Below are 19,447 nucleotides of genomic sequence, written 5' to 3'. Positions count from 1 at the left end.
GTTCTAAATACCTTGTATTAATTAAACTGTAATTGATTATATTTTTGGTAAAAAACAGTAATTTTTAAATCTGGCTGCAAGCGTTTGCCATGCATTTCTAGTGAACCTCCTGTTGAGCAATATTTATGCAAAATATTCATGACATGGGGCATTTGTGGGAGGACCATGAGCATTAGCAGGTGATAGCCTCAGTCAGTAGGAAATCTGTACAGCTGAATTTTGTGCCCTACATATGGTAGATGCATCCTAATTAGTGCTTCTCTCTCAGCAGCTTTATAGCAGACCAAACAGATTAATACCTGGAATGCCTTTGTATAAGGAGGAGACACAGGATGACGATAAATCCTTAGTGTCACCAGTACTGGTTGAATTGAATCAGGCCTTTGAAGATGTCTCATCTGAGGTAATTTTCAAGTGTCTTTGTACCTGTCCTACAGCAAAGCCACATTAACAGGGAAAACTCCTCCAGCTATGACCTGGAAATCCAGGCCTTTCCCAAATATTGGAAGTTTGGAAGACTGTCTTGTACTTCTGTGCTGGACTTCTCTGGTTCCTTTTGCCCAGGCTGTACGGGTGGAGGAGACCCTGCATCTTGAACAGAAGCTGTATGATGGTGTCACTGCCACGTCTGTGTGGTTGGATGGTGTGGAAGAGCAAGCCTTTGTTGCTACAGCTCTGTTGCCAGAAGAAGAAACAGAAACCTACCTCTGCAAGCAAGAGGTGAGGAATTCATGAGTAGGAGTTCCTTTTAATTGCCAATAAGTGTGCATTTTATGTAGTGTTTAGAACAAAGGTGTTAGAATCCTGGATAAGTGGCATATCGCTGACATAATCTCTGTGTAACTGCAGCATTCTGCAGTTGACCGTGTAGAGAACGTTGCAGAAAGCATAGACTTTTTATTCTGTTTAACATCTTTTCTAAGTATTAGCAAACAGCACATTGTTGGAATTGAAACAGTGAAAAGGAGGGAGGGATACTCTTGGATATAGAAACAGCACAGGTTCATCAACATTAATTAGGGGTGAGGGAGGCAGAAAGAATTGATTGGTGGGGGGGGAGGGAGAGGCAAGGAACAATGGATCAATCGTTTTCTACTGAAGAGGATAGATTCAGACAAGATATAAGGAAGAAATCTTTCAAAATGAGAGTGTGGAAATGCTAGAGCAGGTTGGCCAGAGAGGTGGTGGATGTTCCATACCTTTAAGCATTCAAATTCAGGCTTGAGAGGGCTCTGAGCATCCTGATTTACTTGAAGATGTCCATATTTACTTCAGGAGGGTTGGACTAGATGACTTTTAATCCAACCCATATCTTTCTGTGGCTTTACATCATTTTGTTCTGGCACTTGATTTCCTTGGAGTATGGAATATTTTTATTATCAGAGATTACTGTAGCTTCCATCTTTTTCTAGTGTGTGTGTATATACCAGCAATGTAAAAAATTCACTACATCATTGCAAAATTGACAATGGTTATGGCAATGTTTGCCTGCTTTCCAGAATGTCTGATTGTCACTTCTGTTTTTCTACAAAATTAGTCTCTTGCCAAAGAAATCAAAGACATAACAGAAGAAGTGGATAAGAACAAGAATTTGTTTGCTCAGATATTTCCTGAGAGTAGTGATAAGAGAGTTATTATAGAAGACACTTTGGATTGTCTCTTGAGAAGACTGACCTTACTGGAGTCAGTGGTAAATCAGAGATGCCATCAGATGAAAGGACGGCTCCAGCAAATTATCACATTCAAGGTATGAAGTGATGAATTAACAGAGATGTATGTCAAACGGGAATATAAAGGCTGTGAATTTTTGGTACCAAATCAAAAGAACAAGGTTGTCACAGATTTTTTATTGAAAAATCAAGTTTCTCAAGCTATGCAAAATTTGATACCCTAATAATTACTCAAAATTTAAACTCTCCACTAGAAGACTTCTAAAACTCATGCAATTACAGTAAAGTGATAATCTTTCCATGCTGTATCACCCTGCAGGCATTACATAAAAGGAAGGCTGTGTTTTGCAAGTATGAAAAAATGCTGATAAGTGGAGAAATGTGCACTTTCAGAAAACTTTTCAAACAGAGTTGAGAAATGATTTCAGATCTTACTTGGTCTCTACCTTACCTCCTATTATTATCATTATCATTATCATTGTCATTAATATATGAAGCCCTTCAGTAGGGTTTATTTTTAATTAAATTCCATAAATTAAAAAAAAAAAAAATTTGTTGTGTCTTTAGATTAGGGTCATCCTTGCATAGATTGTTACTACTAGATTTCCTTTCAAACTCCATAATCTTTCCTCTGCAATCTTCCATATTTCAATGAAAGCCTTCCCTTTGCTGATGACATCAAGGTTGATTAGAATTCATTGCATTATTCTTAGAGATTTTCAGTATTTAAAATAATTACTGAATGTAAAAATAAATACTAAATCATTAATGCACCTCTTATGTAATGCTGAAAGTCTCAGAAAAATGTGCTGATAATTTTTTGTTGAGATGAGTGCAAGAAAAAGATGATTGATTGTATTTAAGCAAAATTGTTAAGTAATATTTATGTGTCTGTTCTGATAAAATATTCTAAAAGTTTCAGCTTGTGGTTAGCCCTGTAATGTGTGGAGGTCCTGTTTGTTTATGTGTTATATTAGCTCAAGTTTGTGATTTAAAACAACTTGCCTTGAAAAGTAAAACCAAGCTTGTTTACAATCATATATGGTTGAATAAACTGCACAAGATTTTTTTTTTACATGGAGATAATGACCCCTGGTAATTAATCATTTAATTGGAAGGCAAAAGTAGAAGTGCATTCATGGGATATGTTTTAAATATGAGTCACTTTTGCTCTTAGTCTCCATAGCTGGATTTTCAGCAATATGAAATGTTTTACATTGGCTAATTATGATGCTTTTTGAATATTGTTTATGCTATAGTGCTACCATGTAATATTTAATGCTTTAAACTCTTTGAAGCATGGAATATTTTTCAGTTGTTTTGTGCTGTGATTGGCTATAATTTGTTGGTTTTGTCTCCTGTAGAATGATCTGAAGCTCATGTTTACATCGGTGGCTGATAAGAAATACTTACTTCTACAGAAATTAGCAGAAGCAGCTGACAGACCAGAAACAGAACAAATGCAGGTACTGCCATGTATTTGTCACTTGGGGAGAGGGGAAGAGGTAAAGTTTTTATCCAAAGTATAAATGGATTCTAGAGAACAGTTCCTTTAAATGGGAGAACATACATGTTCACATTAAGTATAGGAAAATAAGTATGTCCAAGAGTGTATTACACATACATATAAGTAAATAAAACAAAAAGGCACAACAACAAAAAAACCCTAGCAAAAGTGTCTCTCTCATCTCTCCAGCTGATCTACTACCTAGTTAGGTTTATACTGGGCAGAATTTGAAAAAAAGAAAACTTCAATAAACCAAAAAAAGTCCAGAGTTTTGCTAAATTGTTTGACTATTAGACTAATTAGTAAACGAAGGGCATTTTCCTGCTCACTGGTTTATAGTGATGTCTTTAATGTTACTCCTTTTAATTTAGGACTGTAATTATTATTTCTTTATCAGGAATGGCCTGATGAATAATTAATTATTTATATTAATAAGTATATCCTGTTTTCTTGTTTCTGTTTTGCTAGTGAGAAAAATGAATGAAGTATGCTAAGGGGTACTTTTTATAGATATTTCTTGTTAGTGATGTCTGGTGCCAGCAGGTGGCTAAATGGAAAAGACTTACCCTTCAGCTAAAGAGAAATACTGGACTTTACATACCTGACATTCAAATTTTGAAGGAGTTTACACCTCCTGTATGAAAAAGAGAGGTCACACTGTGTCTTTCTTTTCTATCATTTGTGATGCCAGACACTGGCAAAAATTTATTTCCAGTATGATTAATTTAACTACCAGCTAGGAAAACAACCTGGTAACAAAAGCAAATGACATTATTTGTTTCAGAAAATCTCCCTTGGCTGATAAAACATTCAAATTTAAAAGCATTGCTGCTTGTTCAATATGAGGTCAGGAAAGTAGAAACAAAGACCTTAATCAGCCTGGTGACTTCAGGTGCATCAAGTGGAAGTTTAGTGACTGTATTGTGCAAACTCCATGTTGCTGAAAGGCAGGAGTTCTACTTCACATACATAGTTAAAAAATATTTGGATAGGATGCTTCCAGGAAGGGCCTCAACAAAGCACTTTGAGTACAGGAATCTACTTCGCACTTTTAACTTTGTTATAATCTGCATGTGTTATTTCAGCAGAGACCTTGGGAAGCTTGTAGCTTCCATTGGAAAAACTCATCACCTTTAGACACTTGCAAATTCCAATCTGTGTTCTTAAATTGTAGTTTTCCAAGTGCAAAAGGGGAGGTACAAGTAACTTTAGCTCCATCCAAGACTTGAAAGGGAACTACACAGAGCTCTTTGCTTTCATACATGGGTTCTGCTGTGATGGTTGTTTGGTGCTCAGAGATGACAGGAATGACTGTTTAAAAAAATTCTTTAAATGACATTGTTACATTAAAAAAATTATTTTTGGGCCTCTACTATATAGTTAAAAGCATGGAAATTCACAGCTATGTTTGGTATAAAAAATACTAAGCATAGTATTTTATATGATACTAAAACAGCTTGTTATTAAAAGTAATAATTATATACTTATTTAACTTTGAGAATAAAACTGGGCTCTCCCAACTTTTAATTAATATGTTTCCTTCATAGCATCCTTTAAAATTTCAGCACATTGAAGGTGTGATTAGTACTGCAAGCAGAAAGAAAAAAATCTGATCGTAGGGCAGCTACACTACTGTTATTGAAACTTAAAACTTAGCAATGTAATTTTCATATACAGGTCATACTGCAGACAGAAGAAGGTTTAAAGGAACTAGATGCTGGAATCAATGAATTAAAGAAGCGTATGGACAAGCTACAAATTGACCAACCTTCTGTACAAGAGTTGTCTAAGATCCAGGTATTGTTCATTAGTTCCATCCTAGACCTGTCCATCCTATCACCTTTCTCACCTGTGTTATCAAAGGAATGCTTCTTTTTATTTTTCATCAAGCAGTTTAGGAAAAGGGATTTTAAGGCATTTCAGTGTGGTGTGCATAAAAGAGTGTGTTCTCTCTGGTTCACCTAGTTTTACAATTTTGCCTCTTCAGATTTTCTAACATCTCTGATATTAGCAGTATTAATTGTAAAAACCATGTTTTCTACAAAACCATGTTTTCTGTCTCATCCACTCCCTTTTCCCACAGATGACATTAAGCATGTAAACATAAATTTGTCTGCTGAAGGTTCATCCCAGTTCTCACCAGAGTCTCATGACCTGTGGTTTAGTACTGTCTCACATCTGTCATTCAAAGCAGGAAGGGGGTAAAGGAGGATGGAGAGTGAAGTGAGACCTGAAACTGGAAATGTTCTGCTTTTGCTAGGGCACCTCTCATGTCAATACATGTGGGCAATTGATCCACAACTTCTGTAAACCTATTGAAAAAGTCCTTTTTAAGCAGTTTGGCTGATGCAGGGGAATGCTTGAGGAAATATCAAGGAGAAGGTTTGTGAATGAATTCTACCATTTACAATGACATAATAAATTGGAAGCAAATAAAATAAATGAAACTGGACCATAAACTTATTAAGCCAACTAGACAGTGATATCAATTAAAAATGAATGACTAAGAAATAAATCACTAAGCAATGTGTCTTTTGCCCACTTCTTTATCCTTTTGGTCTTAGTGCCTCCTCCTGGTTTGTTTGGTTTTTTGTTTTGTTTTGTTTTTTGGTTTGGTTTTTTGGTTTTTTTTTTCTAGTTGATGAGGCATTATGTTCCCCCTCCATTTCAGTTTTTAGAAAAGCCTTCATTTGGCTTTTCCTGACAGTATTGCTTCTCTCAATTTTCTGTTTAAGGCTGGGAGAGCCAGCTGTAGTCCGAGGGTGGGCACTTTGTTGTAGCACTGGATGATCTTAGAGATATTTTGGTTGTTGGAATGTCTTGTATAGATCAAAAGTATGGGCTTGTTTTGGTTTTTACAGTAAGTTGTATGTATCTTGGTTGCTACCAGTAAGCTTCTGGGGAAGGAGAAGGAAACAAACCTGACTTTGAGATGCCTATGGTCTGTATCCATGATGGAATCCATGCAGTCCTCTGCATTATAAAAAGTAAAATGTAAACGGCATCTGCATTGCATGGTAGCCGCTGTTTTTTGATGTATTAAGCCAAACCTTTGCTGCTTACATAAGCCTTTGGAATTCTGCTATTTTTTCCCCAAATGCATGTACTTTAAAGAGTTGCAGGTCTTGCTTATTTTTTCTGTCTTTAAATCGTGAGTTAATTTATCAATGAAGTCAGTATATCTGCAAACTCTTTTTGATCTGGAAATAAATGTTATTCTGCTAGTATTCACAGAAAGTACAGGGACAGTTAGGTTGCTTCTAGGAAGACCTGTAAGGTGTGAAATAAGAATCACCATTGCTGCCCTTTGGCCCCCAGGATAAGTATGATGAGCTGCTGATGATCATTGGATCCAGGCGGAGTGATCTGAATCAGAATATGGCTCTGAAGAGGCAGTATGAGCGGGCTTTGCAGGACCTGGCTGACCTGGTAGAAACAGGCCAAGAAAAAATGGCTGGTGACCAAAAAATGATTGTTTCTTCCAAGGAAGAGGTTCAGTCACTGCTTGAAAAACATAAGGTAAGAAACCAGGACATATTTCAGGAGTAGTAATGACTGTAAGCTTGTTGTCATAGTTTAGCCCTAGTGGGAAACTAGGAACCACATAGCTGCTTCCTTCTTATGTGTTCCTTCCTTGGGGAGAAGGAGAATCGGAAAGAAAAGGTAAGCCTTGTGGATTGAAAGATGAATACTAATACTAATAGCACTAATAAAAATAATTGCAATAGCCAATATAACTGTAATGGAAAGGAGAGAGAGAAATAAACACAAGAGAAATAAATAATTGATGTACAATACTGTTATTCACCACCTCCTGACCAATAACCAACCTGTCCCCAAGAAGAAATCAGCAGCTTCCAGACAGCTCCCCCCCAGTTTATATACTGCACATAATGCTCTATTGTATGGAATATCCCTTTGCCATGTTCAGGTCAGCTGTCCTGACCATGGTCCCTCCAGGTTCCTCATGCACTTCCTCACTGGCAGAGCAAGAGAAGCTGAAAAGTCCTTGACTTGGTGTAAACACTACTCAGCAACAAACAAAACATCAATGTGTCATAAACATTATTCCCATAGTAAAGCTAAAACACAGTACTCTACCAGCTGCTAAGAAGAAAATGAACTCTATCCCAGCCGAAGCCAAGACACTTATGAAGAGCAAATTGCTAACCTTCTGTTCCTAAATATTTAGGAGCTTTTCAGAATGGTGGGCCAGACTCTATTTTAAATTGGAGCCAGTGAACTGTTCTGAAAGACTGTTTCAAGTGCTTTGTTGAAGGTGAACCGAGATAGATTGCATTTTCTTCATTACTCTAATAACAAGTTCTTAGTATTGTCCTATCATGCTACATAGAATTTCATCCACCATTCCATTTATTTTCAACTGAAATTTACATTTATTAATAGCACCCACAAGTAGGACAAGTATTTTTCACATTTTCATTAGGCAGAAATTTTGGGGTTGTTTATCTGATTTAAGCAGGTTTTGTTTATGGAACAAGAGTCAGGATGGAATTTGTGTGGAAAGAATGACTGACTCCTTTCTTTGAATAGACCAGTGTCTTTAAATTATATTGGACTTCGTGAAATGTTGTGACATGAAAGGTTTACCTAATTCTTTGCAGATACTCGATTGTACTGCTTATGTCTTAAAATGTTTTTTTAGTGGTAATGGATTGAATAACAATTGCACTTTCTCTTTTCTATTCTCCCTTTCCCTCACATCTGATTTTTTCAGGAATATTTTCAAGGGTTGGAGTCTCACATGATCCTGACAGAAACACTTTTTAGAAAGATGAGTAGCCTTGCCCTCTTGAAGGAAACTCATTCACATTCAGAGATAATGACACGAGCTTCAGCTGTATTAAAGCTGGCTCATAAACGAGGTGTGGAGCTGGAATACATTCTAGAGGTGAGAATTTCTGTGGCCTTTTCCATACTTCCATTGTGATCAACCACCAGGATATTCTATAAAGCTGATTTCCTGTGCTTGAACAGAATTGATGAGCATCAGTCCATTTTGTCATACACACAAAGAACTGATAGACTACAGGCAGTCTTTTCTATTTAACTGTTGTGACCTTCAGGTGGCACAAGTTATGTTCCTCTAAGTCTAAAGAGCTGCTTAGCTTTAGCTGGTTAAGGAAAGCATGACAGTTTTATCCATGTGTTCTTACCAAAAGTTGAGCTTGTCACAGGGATGGTGTCCTTTTACAGGTCCACTGGACATTTGTACTGTTATTTCTGTACTTTCACAACCATATAGGTTGGAAAGCTGTAGGACTTCAGATAAAAAAAAAAAAATCTAGATACCCAGATTCACCATATACATGGATAATTTGTGCTTGTAGACCTGGATGCATCTGGATGAAGATTACCAGGAACTCACCAGACAGCTGGAGTCTGTTGAAGGAAACATCCCCATTGTTGGTTTGGTAGAAGAGACAGAGGACAGGCTTAGAGACCGGATTACACTTTTTCAGGTTGGTGTTTTGTAGACATTTTCTGCAGAAAAGAGAGGTTGAAGCGATCTCTTGACAGTTATCTAGTCCAGCCACCCACTTGAAGCATTACCATTGTCACAGGCTGGATCAGCAACAGCTCGAAAGTAGGAGATCCCACAGCTGACCATGGGACCAGTTGCAGTCCTGCACCAAGGCCTCCTATAAAAGATTTTCTGTAATGCCCAGTCAATAACATCAACTTTCAGCTTGTCACCATTGCCCTTTTTATATAGTGTGGCACTACTGAGGAGAGTTTATCTCTATCATCTTTTTAATTTTACCTCAAACAGCTGTAGATCTTTGTTAGACTGGCCCTTGTTTGTCAATCTAAAGCAAGCACATTTCCCACAGCCTCTTTGGGAAGGACATGTGCTCTAGGTCCCTAAATAACTTAATAGTTCTACACCGGACCCTGACTACTTCCTTCTTCCTGAACTCGGTGAGACATGGGTCAGAGCACAGTCAGATGGAGTAGATTTGGCCTCATCAGCACCAGCTAGATGAGGATAATGAAATTACTTCATCTGGTTTTCACAGTCCTAATAGAGGCCAGTGCTGTGGCTTGCTTGATAAGCTGCCAGGTTAAATATACTACCAATTTCCTTCCTGACCTGTACTGAGATACAGCTAGTCAGCCCAAGATTCAGACATTGCATTTCTTCAGCCTTCCAAGGTGTCTGCTGTCTCCAACCTTAAGTTTAATAAAGATTCTCTGGAATCAGTCTGCCATTTTTTGTCCCAACCACTCTCCCTACATTAGTGTCATCCATAGATTTACTGAGGGAATGTTGTCTGCCATTAAGATGTTGAAGGTATTTGGGTTAAAATAACAATAATTTCTGGAGTGCTCTGCCCATTGCAACCTGCCAGCCAGGCATCAAGCCTTTGATTACTAGCATTGAGACTGGTAATGCAGGTCATTTTCAGCCCACCAAACAGTCCATTTATCCAGCCTGAGCTCTCTCTGCTGCTAGAGGAGGGTCCTGTTGGAGATGGTGTCAGAGGCCATGCTGAAGTCAGTCTGATCCACAGACACAATAATTTTGTTATAGAAGGCTGTTAGTGAAATTAAACTGAGTATTCCTGGTCGCCTCTTGGTCCTTTTTTGTCACTGAAAATGGAATCCAGGAGAATGTGCTCCATGATCTTTCCAGAGAGCAAGGTGAGGCTAAACAGCCTGTGGTTCCTCAAACTGCCTTCCTTCCCAAATGCAACAAGTAGTTTAAATACAGTTTTTCTACCACATCCTGTTTCTTCTGTCTAGTGTTTTCTTTTTGTCTCCTTATACTAGACATTTTAGTTTTCATTCTCTTTTTTGTTTTACAGAAAAATGTCTGTCAAATTTTTCTTGAAAATTGACTTTGTGTTGTCATCTTTTTTGTTATTTTACCAGACAACTTTCTGCTTTTCATATGGTATGAGGACAATTTAAGCACTCTGTTGTGTGGTTGTTTTGATTTTGGTTGATGCTAGGCATTGTTTATGTTTGTCCTGACCCTAAATTAGTTTTCTTCATTTTTTTTTCAGTTACATAAACTAGGTTGCTCAAATCCAGATTCTTGTATTCTGTTATGTCATAGATTTTATTAATTTGCCACATTTAGCTTTAAAATCCATCATAATAAATTTATTATTATCTTAGAATTTTTAAAGCCTCTGTCTAGGAATTTTTTTGAATATATGTTATGTGTAAATACACAGACTCACAAATATATAATTTTTTTTAATCTATTAAAAACTATTTTTGTGAAAGACGAAATAAGAGTGATAGAAAGTTAATGTACTCACTATAAGAATGGTAGTTTTGTACCTTTTATATTCAGATTACTTTCATCAGAACTGAAAAATGGGAATGCATGTACATTTTATCCTCAAACTTATACCAATGTACAAGATGTTTTCAAAATCCATACTATTTGGGTAATGATAGTGGAATTTAAAAGGTATATTTGCCCACATGTGCAAATTATTTAGTCATCCACAAGTCACCGTTTAAATTAAACCTGTCTCAGTTCCAGTTTCATTCTGGATTATAGTATTAAGAACTTTTCCTTTTTCATTACCTTTTTTGCTTTCTTGTGCAATAAAAATTGGTCTCTGTGTTCAGGGGTTTGGATGGATGGGGTGATCTTCTGTTTTGTAGCCTTGAAGAGCAGGAGGGTAGATCAGTAAAAGAGTGAGATGTCCAGAGAGCTGAAGATAGGCATTGGAAGGGCTGAAGAGGGAACCACTGTTAATAATTTTATATTGGACATCTTTAACATTCATTGCAGTAGATGGTAGGTTTTCAGCAGATCGTAAAGTAAGTTCCGGTATTTAAATCAATTTCTATCAGAAATGGTGTTGCCCCACAAAGGTTCTTTTCAATTATAGGATATCTACACAAAGGAGTTCATGATAAGGAGGAACCAATAGACATATTGACATGATTGGGTTTGTGGCAACGTGTTCAGCTTTTGAGCAGATTACCTGCATGATGATTCTTGGGGAGTTCTAGAGCTGCAGCAGAGGAGAAAATTGATGCTCTGTGGTAACACAGGATATGCAACAAATTGCAGTAAAAGGAAACTAAGAAAGTGTGAGAAAGTGTGGTAGAAGAGACCTGCAGTTATCTAACCATCTCCTCTGTCATTACAGCATCTGAGATCTAACCTGACTGAATACCAGCCTAAGTTATACCAAGTGCTAGATGATGGGAAGAGGCTCCTTTTTTCTGTTAGCTGCTCAGAACTGGAAGGTCAACTGAACCAGCTAGGAGAATGCTGGTTAAGTAACACCAGCAAAGTCACCAAGGAGCTTCACAGGCTGGAGACAATACTGAAGCACTGGACAAGGTAATGCTGATGTAATGGAACTTTGTATTCAAAGTTCTTCACCTGTGCTTTTCAGGTCAAAGCCATTCTGGACCCAGACATATTTGATTCAACATTTAAAAGAAAGTACTTTGAGATGTATGTCATAGTTCGACTGCTCTTCTGTACCATAGAAAATACTCTCTCATTTGTAGTAAAAGATGTAGCAGATAATAGCTGGTGCAAGAAAATCAGAAAATACTTTCTTAGATGATTAATTTAGTAGCCCTGTGTGCATACAGGTTGATAAGAAAAGTCATATGCTTTGCTGGGTAACATGAGTATCCTCAGGATGTTTTAGTGGATGCATTGCAACTTCTGGGTTCTTGTCTGTGTCATTGCATATATGGAAGGGAGCTTTTGATACCTTACTAATGTTCATATGCCACTTTTGAAATTAATTATCTAATTGGTATAAAAGCTTTGTCTATGAATCCCTGGCTTATGCATGGACACTCCTGTTATCTCCTTAGTTGCTTGGCATGTGAAATATGGAGATGATTTCTGAAAAAAAAATTCAGTTTCGGCTCTGAAATACCTTTTGGTAAAAATTTAGGAAGACTGAACCTTCTAATGGAAGTGAAAAGTCTGTTTATGTGCATTGGGTGGGGTTACAGCTTATCCAGAGAGGTTTGGGACCTATTTACTGTCTTTCATTAAACTTTTTTCTAAAGGCAAAACTAAGGCACCATTAGAAATTGTGAGTATAGTGGCTAAAATAGTAGCTTCCTGATACCATGCCTGTCTGTAAAATTAAATTATGTTTTTCTGAAATTTGATAAAAATAAAATTTAAAATCTGGCATTCAGTATCTTCCCCTAACACAGGAAAGACTGCTCAGTTGGAGGCAAGAAGTGTCAATGACTGTTTCATTCTTCTTTAAACATCTTGCCAGGTATCAGAGTGAATCAAATGAATTGACACAGTGGTTGCAATCTGCAAAGGAGCGACTTGAGTTTTGGAGCCAGCAGTCTTTGACTGTTCCTCAGGAACTAGAAACAGTCCGAGACCACCTGAACTCCTTTTTGGTAAGTTGTTCATGAACCTAGGACACCGGTTTCTCTTCAATTACAATTAAACAGTTGATTAATCAAATGATTATATTTATTCTTATCATTGATGAATATGTAGGTAAGCTGTTCTTCAAAAAGCTAGTGTGTATGCACATTAAGCACTTCTTTGCGGTATGCAAGTATTGTAAATCTTGAGGATTCTGAAAACAGAAAAGAGTTTTATGACTGAACACAATTTTTTTTCTAACTTATTCTGAAGTATAGCTGGTGAATACTAATAGAAAGCACATATTTTAAAGGAAAAGGAGAATATTCTTAGCTTTTTGAGGTTCTAAAACGCTAAGTAAAATGAAAAAGTACTAAATTATTTCCACAAAAATTGGTTCTGCTTACAGGAGTTTTCAAAAGAAGTGGATACTAAATCATCACAGAAATCTTCTGTCCTGAGTACTGGGAACCAACTCCTCAGGCTTAAGAAAGTAGATACAGCTGCATTGCGTGCAGGATTGTCCCATATTGAAACCCAGTGGACAGAGCTTCTCACACAAATCCCTGCAGTACAAGAGAAGTTACACCAGGTAAGAAAGCCAGTGATGGCCTTTGACATTCCAGAAAACTAAGACTGTACAGTTGGCACTGACTAGTGGCTTCCTTTCTGAGTTTGTCCATATGAGGAAAGATAAGAAAAAAGTTATTCCTGTTTTATTGTGGGAAAGCTTACACTTAGTTTCAAATCCTGCCTGTCTCATATGCATCAGTGATAGTTTCAGACTTTCGTAGTTACATTTGGTAAATTTTAACCAAAGAACATGTGAGGGTTTTTTCAACACATTGGTATGCTCTCTGGAAAAAGGGATTTCACATCCTTGTGTGCTGTCAGGTTTGGGTAGTGGTTTTGTTCAAATTGAATAGGTTATTTTTAAATTTGTGAAAGACAAAATAGATCTAAAAACACTCTTGATTTTTGCTAGTATGTGTAGGCATAGGATGCTTTTGGTTGTGTAGTTTTGGGGCTTTAATGCTATATTTGCCTTAATATATAGTTGCTAGGGGGTTATCATTGTAAGCTGTTGCTTTAGTTTATAACTTAGAATGCTCTCAGAGTTAGTAATAACTTTGTGATTGACAGGGAGAGAGGAAGGGTCACAAATCTTAGCTGAGTCTGTGGTAGTAAACAAAACAATGTCATTCTGTAGTTCTCTGAATTGTCTTGTAATGCAAAATATATGTGTCCACCTAAAAATGTCATAGAACATATTCTTGATTAATTAAATGCAGGCAAGCAGTACTCTATCAACTACTAAAACTGTGTTAATGCAAAGCAAGGAATACTTATCCATTTTCTTCACAACACAAGTTCAAAGTCTGTTATCTCAACAGCTCCAGATGGACAAAATTCCTTCTCGCCATGCCATCACTGAAGTTATGAGCTGGATTTCGCTGATGGAAAATGTAATTCAGCAGGATGAAGAAAATATAAAAAATGTAGTAGGACAGAAAGCAATTCAGGGTTACGTCCAGAAGTACAAGGTACTGAGTGGAAATATTATTCATTTTCCTTTTGGATTTTCCCCGTTGTTACCACAATTAAATATATAGGAATATGTAAAATACAAATGATTTAGGGGGGAAAAATTCACCAACTTTGTAGAGTGGTTGGAAATGTATGCAAGTTAGAACTGCAAAATATTTGATACTATGTAAAAGAAGCCAAAATTACTTTTATTCTGCTGTTTACTTATGGCAGGAATATAATTTTTAATATGCTTACCTTAATTTCTAGGAAAATCCAAAGCAATACGCACATTATTAAACCTTATTAGATCTGCCAGAGTGAATGCAGTACTCCAGGCAGGGTCTTGCAAGAGCAGAACAAAGGGGCAGAATCACCTCCTTCGAACTGCTGGCCACTCCTCTTTTGAAGCAGCCCATGATGCAGTTGGCCTTCTGGGCTGCAAGTGCACGCTGTTGGCTTATTTCCAGCTTTTTAAACGTGAGAACTCCCAAATCCTTCTCTGCAGGGCTGTTCTCAGTGAGTTCATCTCCCCAGCCCAGGTGCAGCACCTTGCACTTGGACTTGTTGAACTTCATGAGGTTCTCATGGGCCTAGTTCTCAAGTTTGTCCAGGTCCCCTGGATGGTGTCTCATTCTTTCATTGTATCAACTGTGCTGCTCAGCTTCATGTCCTCTGCAGACTTGCTGAGGATACATTTGATCTCACTGTGTCATTGAAAAAGGTATTAAAGAGCACTGGTCCCAGAGTAGAGCCCTGAGGGACACCACTCATCACCATCTCCACCTGGACACAGAGCCATGGACCAAACCTCTCTGGCTGCATCTATCCAGCCAAATCCCTGTCCACAGAATAGTCCACCCTTCATACCCATGTCTCTCTAATTTGGAAAGAAGGATGTAATTTGGGACTGTGTCAAAAGCCTTACAGAATTCTAGGCAGATGGCATCAGTCTTCTCTTGTTGATTGGTGCAGTCATTCCATAGAAGGCCACTGGACTGGTCAGGCACAATCTGCCCTTAGTAAAGCTGTTCTGGCTGTCTTGGATCATGTCCTTGGCTTGTATGTGCCTTAACATTGCTTCCATGAGGATCTGTTCCATGATCTTCCCAAACAAAGAAGTGAGACTAATCAGTCTGTAGTTCCCCAGATCTTCCATTCTTCCCTTTTGTAAAGATAGGAGTGATGTTTCCCCTTTTCCAGTTATTGGGTATTTGCCTGACCACCTTGACTTTCCAAATATGATGGAAAGTAGCTTGGCAACAGCATCAGTTAGCTCCCTCAGGACCCTGGCATGCATCTCATCAGGTCGCATAAACTTGTGCCTATCAAGCTTCATCACGTGGTGCTGAACCTGCTCTTTTCTTACAGTGGGAGGGACTTGTTTTCTAATTCCTGGCCAATTGCTAAAAAATCCTTCTAGTTGAATTGTGATAAAGATGTAGCTGTTGAACATTTTTCCTCTGTTTTGCAGGAAGCTGAGAAGTTGTGGTACTTATGTGCTGCTTTGTTTATTCTGGTGTTTTGTTTTTTTTTTTTTCCTAGGGTTTCAAGATAGATTTAAATTGCAAACAGTTGACTGTTGACTTTGTGAACCAATCAGTGCTTCAAATCAGCAGCCAGGATGTTGAAAGTAAACGCAGTGACAAAACTGATTTTGCAGAACAGCTTGGAGCAATGAACAGACGTTGGCAGATCCTGCAAGGCCTGATAACAGAAAAGGTAAAGAAAAAACCTAACTGTTCTGGAGTGAACTTCCAAAATGAGTAGAACAGTAAGATTGTAATGGTTGGAAGCCTCTGCAGGTCATCTAGGTCAATCTCCTGCTCAAACAGAGCTAACTTTACAGTTAGATCAGAGGGGACTTGGTTATCTGAATCTTGAAAATTTCCAAGGATCGATTCCACAAACTCTTCTGGGTAATGCATGCTTAACTTCTCTGGTGAGGGACAAGTTTTTGTCTTGTTCCCAGTCAGGATTTCCCATGTTGCAGCTTGTGACTGTTATATCTTCTCCTTTTATTGAATATCTCTCAGAACAGTCTGCCTCCACTTTCCCCATGCCTCCCTATAAGGAATGGACAGCACAGTGAGATGATTCCTTTTCCCTCTTTTCCCCAATCTGAATGAAGCCAGGGTTATTATTAATTCTATTAAAAATACTAGATATATTTAAATTTGAATGTAGATACTGTTTTTAAATTCTGAAAGCACTGAATTCCAAGAAGGCACTACTTTGCACTGGTCTTCAATGATTTATATAATTGACCCAACAATAAAGATAATTGTATGAGAAAGTATATACTCATTTTTCTTTGCAGATCCAGCTCTTGGAAAGTTTGCAGGAATCCTGGACAGAATATGAAAATAATGTGCAGTGCCTAAAAACTTGGTTTGAAACTCAAGAGAAGAAGCTGAAACAGCAACAAAAAATTGGAGACCAGGCTTCAGTGCAGAATGCTTTGAAAGACTGTCAGGTAATGTCTACTTATAAATAACAGTGTTCTCTTTCCAAGAGTTTGAAACCACACTTGATAAACCCATGTGAAATCTTCATATTGGTGAAGTCAGAAGACTCAACTCTTCTTGACTTCAGTAAAGAAGAGATTTCATTCCTAAGGTGCCAGCAATAAAAGAGGAAGGAGCCGTAATGTCTCAATGTTCTGTTAAGACCAACTAAAGTCATCATTATTTTTACACTGGACATTTCAAAGCCTGCCAGGCATGCTGAACTAGAAGACTGTCAAAGGAATATATTGTCACATCTGTTTAGCCAGTCTTACGGGTTTTTTCTCCCTTTCCAATATTTTTCCTCCATCCCCCACTTTTTTTCCATTCTTTTTCTATCTCATATGTTCCACCTGACTATTCAGAGAAAAATGCTAGAATCCAAGAAAGCTTTATGCTTTCATTCAGAAAGTTGAGAATTGTTTCTTGTTGTTTTGGGTTTTTTTTTCAAATCTGTAACTATCCAGAAAAGGAAAGAGAGTCATGATTATGATGTGCAAAGGTGAGACGAGGCAAAGTGCAGCTATACATAATGCACATAAGTTCAAAACCACCACAGTTTTTCACATGGAATTCATACAAGGATGACACAGCAGTGAACTGGGTATCACAGTTGTCTCTGAACATCTTACTCAGAGCAGCATGTATTTAAATAGTAAGAAGCTTACCTCTGGAGCTGTTACGCCTGAATTAAAGCTTACAGGTGTATAGGCAAAACAGATACTTGTGAATTTATAGACAAGACCTCCACACAGTATCAGCATCACATAATTTTTGTTCAAAATAATTTTGTCCTACCAGATACCATATAATAAATTTCATGCCAGATCAAATTAAAACTCTGTCAGGCCAACTGAATGCACAAAATCTTGGTGTTCTCATCCCCATAAAAGGGATTGAGGAAGTGTGTTTATATTTATGTGTCTCTCATGCATGAATTTAATTAATGGGACAAACGTAATCTAGCATTCATCTCTTCACAAAGAGAACAGCTGTAAATTCAAATGAAATGTATAAAAGAATTTGCTCTGTATTCACCAGTATATTAAACTCATCTTTGTTTCTGTAAAGGCAAACAGGGTGGTTAGGCCAGATATGTTAGAGGTCAATTTTTTTTTTTAATTGGTGACCTGATTTTTCAATCTATCTGAAGTGCTTTTTTTAATTCAGGTATCATTATGGCTTCAGCACAATAAACCCATACAGCTGAAGCAAGGGTAATTTAACATAGCCTGACATAATCAGCAGTCGGTGCTTGGCTGGAGTTCAAAGCTGAATCTGATTTATCACCTTTTTTGTTCCTTTTGGTCAGAGAAGTTAGCAAATACACTTGAGGAGTAAGTTATGAATGGCAAGACTTTGATCAGCAGAGAAACAAATTGTTTAAGAAATAACTGTGTCAGTCACTCCCAGATATCCGGTTCAACTAGTTCAAAAGCTGGCGTTTACTTGTTAACCAATGTTAGTTGCTACTTAGTGTCATATTAATAGGTGAAGTTAAACATTTTTCCTGTCATAGATTAGAAAAAATAATGCATCTTTAATTCAGTTATGAGTTTTATATTGTTAATAAAAAAGCCCTTTTCAAAGAGAATCAGAAATATTTGCTGGTCTTGGTGTTTGCAACTTTTCCCCATTCTGAGTTTTGGAGCAATCTAAATTACTTTTTTTCAGTGCAAAAATCCACTATTTGGGAAGTAAAATTTATTATGTTCAACTTAGATGTGTTTGTGTTGTTGTCAGTTGGTTAAAAATTGATGTATTACTCTGTCAGTGCTCTGGAACAAGGTCATGGCTAGATGTTTGAAGAAATGTGAAATAATACAGGAGAAAAAAGGCTGAAAATAAATAGTGTCGTAAAAATGCTCTCACAAATATGTATATAGACAAAAGTGTGTCATATTTGTGCAGGGATAAATTCTGTTTACTCCAAAAACTTTCCCAACTATCTGCAATGTAAAGTCTCTTGTGGCATTGGTTCACTTGTTGTGTTTTGGGTTTCACAGGGAGTGAAATTTATTGAGAGACGTGGGGTTTTAGGTTGACCAGAGTTCTGTTGTATTCTTTTCTTTCTCTGTTGATCTCTTTCTCTCAGTAAGGGGGTGCTTGCAGAAGATGACAAAATAGCCTGAGATCACGTGGTATACTAGTAAATGTAGTGGCAACAGAAGGTTGCTGTCATGTCGCAGTCTGCTTTCTGTGTCATACTGACAGGTGAACACAAATCTGTGCTGGCCCGAAGCCTGCAAGCCTTACTGCCCCTCTCTGCTCAGACTCAGTGTTTGTGCTGCCTGAAGCCCCAGAGCTTCCATATGAGTCAGACCACTGCAGGACTTTCATCAATTTTCCTGAACCATGTTATGAAATTATATAGGTAGTTTCCCACCTAGGAATGGCTATTTTTAAGGAGTTTTCTATTCTTACAAGAAAGTGGAAAATTATGCAGAGTCTTTATGTAGAGGACATATTTCAATTTAAATCAACAACAAACTGCTTAACTTGAAAGGGAACATAAAATATTCAATGAAATTGCTGATGAATTGTGAGTGCCTTGAGAATAAAAAGTCAAAATATGCCAGCATGTCTGCTATTTTTTAAACTAAGGACCTTACAGGCATCTTTTCTAGATTAAGGTATAATTCAGCCAATTAAACAAGCAAAAATACTCAGGTATCTTCCTTTTTTTCTTTTTTTTTCTTTTTTTTTTTTTTAGGAATTAGAAGAATCAATAAGGACAAAGGAAAAAGAAGTAGAAAATGTAGAACAGAGTGGTCTTTCTTTGGTACAAAACAAGAAAGAAGAGGTCTCTTCTGCTGTTATCAAAACACTGCAAGAAATTAACCATTCCTGGGCCAACTTGGATCACATGGTAAAAGAATCC

General features: G+C 37.4%; 1 protein-coding gene across 24 annotated transcripts in view; it reads left to right on the top strand.

The window, feature by feature from the left end:
• The window catches only part of SYNE1 (spectrin repeat containing nuclear envelope protein 1), a 289,553-nt gene that overhangs the window by 214,107 nt on the left and 55,999 nt on the right, over nucleotides 1-19,447 (top strand). For 21 of the 24 annotated variants that reach the window (XM_068184611.1, XM_068184610.1, XM_068184615.1 and 18 more), the window contains 15 exons: nucleotides 269-403; nucleotides 565-720; nucleotides 1,538-1,747; nucleotides 3,035-3,136; nucleotides 4,855-4,974; nucleotides 6,496-6,696; nucleotides 7,916-8,089; nucleotides 8,529-8,660; nucleotides 11,319-11,515; nucleotides 12,429-12,561; nucleotides 12,942-13,124; nucleotides 13,927-14,076; nucleotides 15,605-15,781; nucleotides 16,380-16,535; nucleotides 19,280-19,435. In XM_068184611.1, the coding sequence (XP_068040712.1) occupies nucleotides 269-403; nucleotides 565-720; nucleotides 1,538-1,747; nucleotides 3,035-3,136; nucleotides 4,855-4,974; nucleotides 6,496-6,696; nucleotides 7,916-8,089; nucleotides 8,529-8,660; nucleotides 11,319-11,515; nucleotides 12,429-12,561; nucleotides 12,942-13,124; nucleotides 13,927-14,076; nucleotides 15,605-15,781; nucleotides 16,380-16,535; nucleotides 19,280-19,435 (2,382 nt within the window). The remainder of the gene's footprint in view (nucleotides 1-268; nucleotides 404-564; nucleotides 721-1,537; nucleotides 1,748-3,034; nucleotides 3,137-4,854; nucleotides 4,975-6,495; nucleotides 6,697-7,915; nucleotides 8,090-8,528; nucleotides 8,661-11,318; nucleotides 11,516-12,428; nucleotides 12,562-12,941; nucleotides 13,125-13,926; nucleotides 14,077-15,604; nucleotides 15,782-16,379; nucleotides 16,536-19,279; nucleotides 19,436-19,447) is intronic. The other 3 variants (XM_068184631.1, XM_068184617.1, XM_068184608.1) reach the window with 1 other exon arrangement.

This window comes from Anomalospiza imberbis, chromosome 3 (genome assembly GCF_031753505.1).
Source record: "Anomalospiza imberbis isolate Cuckoo-Finch-1a 21T00152 chromosome 3, ASM3175350v1, whole genome shotgun sequence".
Taxonomy (NCBI): domain Eukaryota; kingdom Metazoa; phylum Chordata; class Aves; order Passeriformes; family Viduidae; genus Anomalospiza; species Anomalospiza imberbis.
Note: the sequence above shows the minus strand (reverse complement) of the source record. Positions and strands in the feature narration are given on the sequence as shown.